The 11054-nt window shown below is 30.0% G+C and overlaps 1 protein-coding gene across 1 annotated transcript; it reads right to left on the bottom strand.

Moving 5' to 3' along the window:
• Nucleotides 1–3830: 3830 nt before the first annotated feature.
• Nucleotides 3831–9766, bottom strand: LOC124942209. The gene is made up of 4 exons (XM_047482667.1): nucleotides 9348–9766; nucleotides 8966–9161; nucleotides 4361–4486; nucleotides 3831–4279 (listed from the first exon to the last, which is right to left on the bottom strand). Exons 1-4 carry the CDS (start codon nucleotides 9705–9707, stop codon nucleotides 4173–4175), a joined length of 789 nt encoding a protein of 262 aa, XP_047338623.1. The 5' UTR covers nucleotides 9708–9766; the 3' UTR covers nucleotides 3831–4172.
• Nucleotides 9767–11054: the final 1288 nt, after the last annotated feature.

Raw genomic sequence — 11054 nt, 5'->3', positions numbered from 1 at the left:
GAATCAATTTCCTAAGCAATAACTTTCCATCTTTTGATGAACACGGAGAATTTTTCATTTTCTCCTTCTTTGATGTTCTTCAACCTCTTTTCTGTTCATTCCAAGTTGATGTGCATAGAGAAGCGTTCTATGAACACATCTTCCAGTTCTTTGATAGTCTATAAATACGTTGCATTTTGTTGGTGCCCTTAGACATTTTGTTTAGTCGGGCTTTCATTTATGCCTCCATGGCTTCATCTTGAGCCATCTAGCATTCATATTTCGCAGAAGATGGTTGTTCTTCTACTGGAGTAGGTTTCCCATGTGGTCATAAGGCATTAAGTTCTTCCTCGGGTATCCCGTGTTGGGCCTGTGTTGTTGGGTTGAAATCTTCGTTGGAGTTTTCATAGAAAGATACTTCCTCTTGATTACAAGGGTCAACAGGATATAGATTGGTGGGAGTGAACCTAATCGAGATAGGTTGGGTAGGAAATCAAGAAAAATGCATGTTTTAGGATGTGGACGGTATTTGTGGATTAACTATGAGCGTTTGTGAACATAGCGAGTTATTCCATCACATTTTGGAAAGTTGCATTCATTTCCTTGAATTGGGTCGTAGAGACCGTCTAAGGTGTTGGGACTTCTTCAGCCATCTAGTGGCATATAAAATGTCCGGTTTTTTGGGGCTTGTGTCGGCTATTGGATTTGTAGAGTGTTGTGAAGAGAAATAGGTGAGGGTATGCAATTGTAACAATGCAATGCATATGCATGTAAAATGAATCCTAGAGAGTGAACATCTCCTTTGTGATTCAAAATCAAACATAGAGTTGTTGTATAAAATATACTCGTTATGTTCGTTACAGACGATCTCTCTCGTTGGTATTTATAGAGAGAATCTAAAGGGGGGAAAGTGAAGACAATGTGGTAGACTCTTAGATACTACTGCAGTTTGATCCTACACTGGAAACATCCTCATTTTCATTCTTCTTAACCCGCTCGTATTCTTCGAGAATGATAGTCAAGTAATTTTCCGTTTCTTCGGAATGCCCATATGAAAAGCGTTGTTCCATATCTTTAGATATCCCACATAGGCCTTCTGGTCGATCGACTTGTCAATGGGATGACGCTTCCCACATAAGGGGGCATAATGTCATGACCGAACTATTTAAAGAGGTCGTGGGTGTAGTAGGAGGTCAACCATTCCAAGCTCAAAAAAATGATAATGGGTTCATTATCCATCATATGGGCCATCTTTTTGATGGGGTACCACATGAGCAATTCCCTAACTTGATTGTTATCCTTTACGAAAGGTTTTGGTGAACATGATGTCTCTAAGACATGCTGGTGGCAAACATCCAAATTCGTTGAGTAGTCAGATGTAGAGAATTAGAGGTGAGCCTCTTTTGCTCACGGTAAAGGTTAAGAACGAGTCATTCAAACCCATCAGCGTTTCAGCCAGAATGATAATTGAGGGGTCTTTATTTCCCCTACGCATCTGGTATGTTACCTCTAGGATTTTGGAGGATGGCTTGTCATCCGCTGGAGTCATGAAGAAGTGGGCCAACATGACCATCATCGTCATTAAGGAGGAACCCATAGTTAGGGGGACCTCTCCATTTTTGACATCGATCATTGTCCATTTTTGGAAGTCGATGATATTCATTTTGAAGATTGTTTCGGATGTTATCTTAGTGTATCTGTATTCCACTTGCAAGAGCTTCCTTAAGGACATTGATTCTACAAATGGTTTCATATGTAGAACATTATTGTTGTCCATCATTAGGATAGCTCTGAAATTTTCTATGGTCGGGCACATTTGCCTTTTTCCCATGAAGTATAAACGTCCCATGGGGCTCCATCTCTTTAGAATTTGTATCATGAATGTGTGATTTATATTGAAGTTTATGAACCTCGTGATGGGGGTTAGTCCATAAATCCCATGATTTTACTCGTTTTCGTGGAACTATTGATCCACGGGACTAGTGCGATATCCTTCAGCATGGACATCGTCTGTGATTGGAAATTCAAAACTTTTACAAAAATGAGTTTGTTTTGGAGAAGGAACATGCTTGAGATGTTCACTTAGACTATACATGCATATACATAATACATATATAGTAGTCACACAAGGATTGTAATGACGAGATTTTGGTTGTCTCAGCACGACAAACAAATGGTTGTGAGAGTGTATCTAGGTTTTTTGTGTTAAAGGGAATCTTAAGAGAGTATCACTCTTTGGTAGTGGAGAGGGTAAAACTGCCACCATAAACCAGGGAATCTCAACTCAATTGGATATTTCCCCCCACCTCCATAATGCCTACGTCCTATCGGACGGTTATCGGACGGTTCATTGCCAAAGGGTGGGGTTGATCCTTTGAATTCTGGTTTTTCTCTCACAATATTACTCATTTTGTAACAAGTTATCATTCATTATTGACAATCTTTGCACATAGATGTAGAAGTACTGAATCCAGTTGTGTACTTCTTTGCAAGTAATGTGAGGGTGATGTACCATTTGTTGGTATAGACATTTAATAGCTTATGCATCTCTTAGGTTTTGTACCTTGGTTCTCGGAGTGGCTCGATGTCGAGAATTTCAACATTGGATTGTGTATCATGAATCTTTTTAAAATAAAATATTATTTTAAAAGTTCTTAAATAGTTCCTCACACTTTTTGAAATTAATTAAACATAATTAGTTTGGGATTCAAATTTAAATAATTTGAGAATTTAAAATAATCAAATAATAATTTGACTTTCTGAAAATTTTGTGTAAATTTATTAAAAAATAATTAATTTAAAAATTATTAATTTGAAACAAAGTCACCGATTAATTTTTGAAAATTAATAAAAATGTGTACGTGTACACGTATTTATCAATATAGTTTTATTTTAGTTCAATGTTTGTTGATACTTGGGAAAAGGCTTTCGCGCTATATCTTTTGTACCCATTTCAAAAATGGTACTTATAAATATGGCTTTTAAAAATCGATTGTATAACGATTTATTTTAACCGATTATTCTTCTGGTCTTAGACATTCATAAGTTTTTACATATTTAAAGAATTGTAACAAAAATTATTTATATACTGATACATGTTGTTGATAATTATCTAAAGAACATAAGTATTTACAAAAATTAAGATTTAAACATAAATATTAAACATGTCTTTATCAAAATAGTGTTTTTTGGTGAGAAATATATCTCAAAAAAAATTTGAAATCATTTTTTAATTTTTAAAAAATGATTTATGATTTCAAAATTACCAAAATTTTAAGTTTAGATATTTTTGTTGTCAGTAACTTGTTAACCAAATAATAATAATAATAATAATAATAATAATAATAATAATAATAATAATAATAAATAATAACTAACATATAGCCCTCTACCCCGGTTTAATAGACGTACAAAATAAAATTTTATCTCTTTTTTATTTTATTCACGTTAGTATTCTCAAATTAAACATTCCTTCTATGAATGTAAATTTTAATAATTTTTTATTGATAATATTTTTTATACATTTTATACTAAAGTTAATTAGATTAACATTAATTTGTTTTATAAGAAAAACAATTAAATCTTTATTTTATATGTAACTACATGAAATTAAATTGACTTTCCTAATTTAATAAAATACAAGAAATATTTATTTGTTTGTACAAGTTCCAAACTAAGTGACAAGTGTTTTATTTTAAATTAAATATTTCAAGTCCCTTTCTCAATAAAATGCACAAATTTATAAGTACCGTCCGGTCCGTCCCAAAATTAAACTAGGTTAAAAAAAAATCTTGACAAAAAGAAAGTTGCATTATTGAAAGTATAGTACATTATTAAATTGATTGTTATTTATCAAATGAAAATAACATTATCTTTTTCAAGTTGTTTTCAAACAACCTATATTATTATAAATATTTAAAAGAATTTCACATTATTAAAACTTATATAATCACATTCATTGGTAACAAATATGTAAAATTTACAACTTCTAAACTATATATATAATACACATTACAAGCTACTACAATTACTTACATTTCAATTCCTAACTTCCTGCATATTCTTCTTTCTTCAACCAGTTTTGAGGCTTCTTCTTATTACTATACCCCATTATTATTTGTATTCTTGGCATTCCTTCTTAAACAAACCAGAAATATTATTATTGACTGATCAACCCGACACCAATACCCGATTTAATAGATCCATTCTTTCGGGAGAAACACATCCTCGGATTGTTCACCGGTTCGGTGTTGCGGTTGTTTCTCCTGTTGTGTATTTCTCCTTGTTGTTGTTGTAGCACCTGTATACAATAAACAAAAATATTTAGTATAAAGTGTATATTTACAAGTTATAATGATTTATTAAAAGTTGAAAAACTTACCGGCTAGAAAAGGGTATTGACTCGATAAACCATTGCTTTGAATTATAGCTGGTTTGACATCAGAATTTGCAAAGTGGTGCTGTAATACTTGTAACACTCTTGCTGGTATAAGAACAGTTGAACAACCTGTATTCACCCATAAGGAAAAAAGCAAAAATAAATAAGTTAGTTAATATATATTTTCATCGGTCATTAACACTTTGTTGCTGAGATGTTATATTAATAAATTCTTTCTTAATTTAGGCCTTATTTGATGAAGGAATATCTAACCTTATTTGTGTCGATTATTTTTCATCAAAAAAAAGAGATTTGTTTTAAACAAATCATTGTCCTATATAAATCTCCTCAATAATAATATGTGAAAACATAATCAGTTATTAACATATTTAAATTTGTAAAAATATATATTTATACTTTTAATATCTTTTTAGGCTTTGTTCGTGTGTTTTTTTAAAACCAAGAGAGAGAAAATTTGGATGATAGGTGATGATTTTGAAAAAGTAATAATTATTTTTGGTAAAAAGATTTAAAGAGTATTGATATTTATAAATAAAATAAAAAATAATAATTTAAAATAGAGGGTATTTTTGTATTTTGGTTAAGGATATGAATGATGCGATTAATGAGAAGCGATTAATTAAAAATTTGATTTTGTTTGAGTTTTTTAAATAACCCGAAAAAGGCCTTGCTTATATACCTTCAAATAATTATTGGTTATAGAGATAAGTTGTATTCATATCCAAATCATTTATAAAAAAAATAGATTTATTAAGTTATTTTAAAATCATATTAATTATTAATTCTTCCGTTTCATAGTGTAAATAATTCTCACGAGTTAAACAAAAAAACTCATAAATACATTTAAACAATTAATTAAACAAACAAAATTTGTCGTCTAAAGAATCGAACTCAAAACCTTAAAACTGTTAAGACTAGACAAGAGATTACTTATTGTTTACCGATTTCCAAACAAGGTCTTACTTTTTTTTATGAATAATTAATTCCACTCATTATTGTCAATCAACTCAGCAGCAACCTCACACGTCCTTTTCACCTTAAAAGCTAAAAAAATGACATTGACTTGGTGAGCCAAGTTGAGTGTCTTCACATCCTTCTCATCTCATCTCTTTCAATATTAATATTGATATTTACTTCAGGTTAACCAAACTGGTACGAAACTATTGTTTTATTTTATTCTTTTTTATGTTAAACTAATTTTGTGTATACTTGTTAATATTAATATCATATACTTTAACTAGCTTCTAAATTTTAATGTAAGAGTACTTATACATAGATCAGTTATGATATTTTATTGTTTCTGATAAAGTTCTACTTTAAAGAATATATATATATATATATATATTTGAAAATTGATATTTACAATTTTCTCTTTTATATAGTGTTGATTCAAAGTGTTGCAAACTAATTTTTTTTTGTTTATTTCAATTGAAATAAATAAATTCTAAATATGAGTCTTTGACCGACAAGGTTGATGATAAGTTTTCAAAATTTGGTATAACATTTTCTATAATTAAAAATTGTCTTGGCAATTCTATAAAAAAAAATATTTTACATATAAGTCACTTATTAACATCAATTATTTTCACATATATTCAGAAACACAATATTAGATACTACAAAATTGAAATATATTATGGTTTGAATATTAAGAACACTTTGATTTGATTGAACTTCTAAAAAAAACTAAGGTCTAAAACTTTTATATTTAGAATTCAACAAAAATTGATTCCAAACAATTCTTAAACGGCTATAATGATTTTAAGATGGAATCTTTTGGTGTGGTCCCACACTCAATAATTCCAAACAGGAATCTTATAGCTTTGGTCCCACTTATTACATCATCCTTCCTTTGTTTTCTTTTAAGGGCCATCTTTTGTGTTTAATTTTGTATTAAACAAACCAAAATATATAATATATATATAACAAAACAGTAAATTTTGTTATTGTTATTTATTATGGTTAAAAAAACCTACATTGAATAAAACAATACATATAATTTAGATCTACCATTTTCTTTATTATTTCTTTTAAAAAATATAGAAAGTTAACTTCATCTTAAGGTATAGTTATGGTAGACATTCACTTTAACTTATGATGATAATTTGGATCTAATTTTAAAATATATGTACCAAATAAAACAATAAAAATCATGTACAATATAATACAAATTATAATTTAAAAAATAAAAATCTTATATCAGACCATCCTAATTTTTATATTAATTCTCTAGAATAATACTAATTCACAATAGTTATCATTTTAGAGAACAAAAATTGTGAATTCGATTCACAAGTAGAATATAGATTGTACTAGTTGTAAAACCTTCTCATCCACTAGAGTAGATGAAAAAAAGTATAGGACAATAACAAATGGCACAAATGGTTGTTGTAGGATGTTTCCGGAACTTTTAGAAAAAAGTACCAGACAAATCAATAGAATTCCTATTTATGAAAAAAAAACGAAGAATGATGAACATATTAGAGGACTACTCAAAAAAATATCTTCTTTGTGGATATAAAAGAGCTATGCAATTGCGTCACGAAATGGTAAATTTGTTCTTAAATAATGTCACAATGAGACAAAGTGATTAGTATAATTCTCTAAGATGGAAATCATATGTGAGTAATTGGAGAAGTTATTGTTTATGAGAAAAACAAGGAACGACAACCAAATTGGAGGGAGAATGAGAAAATATCTTATATGTGGAAAAAAAAAAAAGGTTATGTGATTATGTGATCATTTAGTGGTACGTACATTCATCTTTAGGAAATGTCATGATGGAACAATGCCATTGTTTCAATTTTCTAAGATGGAAATTGTAACACCCCGAAACCTAGATATCGTTACCGGTGAGAAAATTGACTACAAATACCTTGATCAAATCATTAGGCCACCATAGCCCAATCTCAAAAGATACCTATGAAGGTAGTTATAGTCTATATATTAATATCACTCTTATAAAATTCATATTAATTACCCAACAAAGATAGCCCAGTGGTAAAAGTCGGCTTAATAGACCAAAAGGTTACGAGTTTGAGTTTTAGTGGGAGACCATGATTGTGGTGTGTAATGTTAGTTCTCCTTTAATTCTCCCAAAAAATAAAGTTTATATTAATTGTGATTTCCCGATTTGGACATCACAATCTCACAAACTTAATCATGCGACATTCTCGTCGTGATCCATTCATAGTCACAAATTCTTCGGTTAAGTCTCTAGCAGGCGCCCTCCTGTAACGTCTCATAGACTATAAATACTCCTGAGCAAACTACTATGCCACTACAATCTAAGCTCAAAAGGTATCCATGAAAGTATCTATAATCTATTAGAATCACTCTTATAAAGATTCTATATTTATTATGATTTCCTAATTTAAGGCACCACAATCTCATCAATTTAGTCACAAGACATCCTCGTCGCGTTCCCATTCGTAGTCCTAGTCTCCCCCGGTTTGAACTTTAGAAGTGACCCACATGACACTCCTTGTAAGATTCAAGAGGTGGTCTTTGTGACATTTTGTTTCTATCAATAGGTCAACTCTAATATCACTTCTAACGCCCTAAACTCGGGTAACGTTACCCATGAGTTACCCATGAGGAAATAGATTACAAATATCTCTAAACAAACCATTAGGCCATCACAATTCAAGTTTAAAAGATACACATGAAAGTATCTATAACTTATTAGCTTCACCTTATAAAAAGTTTTGTATTTATTGTAATTTCTCAATGCTGGACTTCACATAGATCCTATGCAACTAATTTGGAAAATTCATGCTTATGAAAATAAACGAGGACTAAGAAACAACTTCTACGTGGACGTAAAAGAGTCATACGATGGTGACACAAATTAATATATGCGTTTTTAAAGAATCTCACATTGAGACAAAGTTATTGGTCTCATTCTCTAAGATGAAAATCATATGGGACTAATTAATTGGAGGTTCTTGGTAATAAGAAAAACCGAGGAAAGATGACCAAATTGGAGGGGCTGATAAATATCTTCTATGTCATCGTAAAAGATGCAATGTTATAAAATAATATATTTATCTTTAAAGAAAATTGCAATATAATAAAATGATGAGTCTAATTCTCTAAGATTGAAACCCTTTAGGGGATTGGATATGATGTTTCTCACTCACTACCTTATTTGAAAATAACAACATTAGCATTTGAAAGAGGTCAATAAGATTTGTTTTTCTTGAAAATTAAGAAAGCCAACTTCCTATGTTTTTATTTTTAATTTTTTTTTGACTAACTAACTTCTTATCCATTAATTATTGTGGATGGAATAGAGATTTAAATTTCAAACCCAACATGTATCATGTATCATGTATCATGTATCATGTATCATGTATCATGTATCATGTATCATGTATCATGTATCATGTATCATGTATCATGTATCATGTATCATGTATCATATATCATGTATCATGTATCATGTATCATGTATCATGTATCATGTATCATGTATCATGTATCATGTATCATGTATCATGTATCATGTATCATGTATATTTAATTTAATTTAATTTAATTTAATTTAATTTGATTAATAATATGTTATAAAATGAAATTAAGTACCTGTTTTTTTACTACGAGGTTGAGATATTGTGGGGGTTCCACGTGGCAAAAAGACACCAGTCCCCAAAGATTCAGTTCTTGAACCGGATCTCCCTAGGAATACGGCTCTCATACCCGACCCATTTTGCAGAATCTGCTCTCTCTCTATATCCTTCCTTTCAGATTTCACCCAATCTCCAAATTCTTTCTCCTCCACCTAATATATTATGAAATTGAACTATTAATCTCTTCAGATCTGGGTTTTGTTCTTGTTTCCGGGTTTTAATTTAAAATTATAGTCTTGTTCAAAAATTACTTATTTTGGTTAATGATTTTGAATCATAGCATTAACAAGAACACAAGAAAGTTAAGAAACCCAAAACAAATAATTAGACATGCATACCTGATAAGGCTTTTCCGACAGAATTTCTTCATCGTCTTTAAGCATATAATCGGTCATTTGTCTTGTTAACTCCGCAATGAAATCAGTATCGTCTTCATCGTCACTATCAGTCGTGGTGGAGCTAAGTTCAGATCCGAGAAAAGAACTAGATGTATGAGAGAGATCCGCGGATCTGGGTGACCCGTACTCGCTGCTTGATATGATCATAGGTTCTGTCCTTTTGATTAGTTTCTGATCACTGGCAACGAAAGGCAGCGGCGGCGGCGGTGGTTGGTTCTTCTCCGACGAGAGTTTTTCCTGGTCTTTGAATAACTCGGAAAAGAGGAGCTTTCTTCCCTGATTATGGAGCTTACCTGCCATGAGTATATTCTAGTGTCGTGAGATTGGAAAAAGGTTCAGATGTCACCGGACCAACCAAAACAGAGATTATATAATGCTTGATTCAAGAACTCAAATATAAGTCCTTCAACTATTGTCAAACTTTCATCTTTTTACTCCTAAACTTCATTTTATTATAATTTTGATTTTTTGATTTTAAATAACCAATGGAGTGACACTTAGTGGACATAGGTGTTCGGATTGGGGTGATTGTAATAACCTAGATGGGAAAAATGAATAATGATTGGTGATGATTTTTAGGAGATAAGAATATTTTTATTAAAATTACTTAAAAGAAATTGATATATAATAATAAAATAATAAATAATAATTTAAAATAGAGGATATTTTAGTATTTTGAGTAATGAATTGAGTGATGTGATTGATGAGAGGGGGAGTGAAAAGATATTTGAGTGTGTTGAATTATTTAAATAACCCTAACCGAACAAGGCCATAATTTTGTTCTAGATTAACCCCGTGCGTTTTTATGAGTAGGAGATCGCCAAAATCTTAATTATTTGTTACGGTGTTTTAATGCTTCACATATAACATGTTCTCATAATAAAAATTTAAGATTGTTGTCAAAGTGTGATTTCACCAATCCTTAAAACATATACAACACTTAAGGGTTTAAAATTAGGGTGAGTTATAGTATACCAAAACTTTTTATTTATACCATATAGTGTACCAAATTTTTTGATATATAAATATTTTGGCGATATAATGATGAAATATCGGTATGATATGAGTAAAATACCGATAATACTAAATATTTACGGTATATATAAATTTCAAAACAACATCAATATATAACGTTCTTACATAATAAAACATATATTATATCAATTTCAATAGTAATTATTTATAAATATTTTTAATGTATTTTGATATATATGAAAATATTAAAAAAATTATATTGATATAATACTAATTTTTTTCGATTTATAAAAAATTGATATTTTCTATATTTTAAATTAAAATATTTTATATGTACGAAAAATATACATAATAATCCCACCACTATATACAATTCATTTTTATAAGAAAATATAAGACACAAAAAAACAATAATTAGAGGGATACATGTTTTGAGAAGTAGTGGAAAAAATGAGTGAACACAAAAATGGATGCCTTAAACAATTTAAACTAACATTATTTTTTCAGAATTGTTTGGCATCACGTCTAAGGTTCTAATGACTAATGACACGCCAGCCGGCAGCCAGCTTAGGTTATGACCTGATTAAATACATGGAATAATTAATATATTATTATATTAAGTAGTATATTAATTCGTGGACCAAAATATTATTTATTTATAAATACTTTAGA

Source organism: Impatiens glandulifera, chromosome 6 (genome assembly GCF_907164915.1).
Source record: "Impatiens glandulifera chromosome 6, dImpGla2.1, whole genome shotgun sequence".
Classification (NCBI taxonomy): Eukaryota; Viridiplantae; Streptophyta; class Magnoliopsida; order Ericales; family Balsaminaceae; genus Impatiens; species Impatiens glandulifera.
This window is presented reverse-complemented; position numbering and strand designations above follow the sequence as displayed.

Coding starts and splice junctions, on each gene's coding strand:
- LOC124942209 (XM_047482667.1), bottom strand. CDS start 9,707: ATGGCAGGTAAGCTCCATAATCAGGGAAGAAAGCTCCTCTTTTCCGAG. Junction 9,162..9,347: donor TGTCGGAAAAGCCTTATCAG/GTATGCATGTCT, acceptor ATAATATATTAG/GTGGAGGAGAAAGAATTTGG. Junction 4,487..8,965: donor ACCTCGTAGTAAAAAAACAG/GTACTTAATTTC, acceptor GGGTGAATACAG/GTTGTTCAACTGTTCTTATA.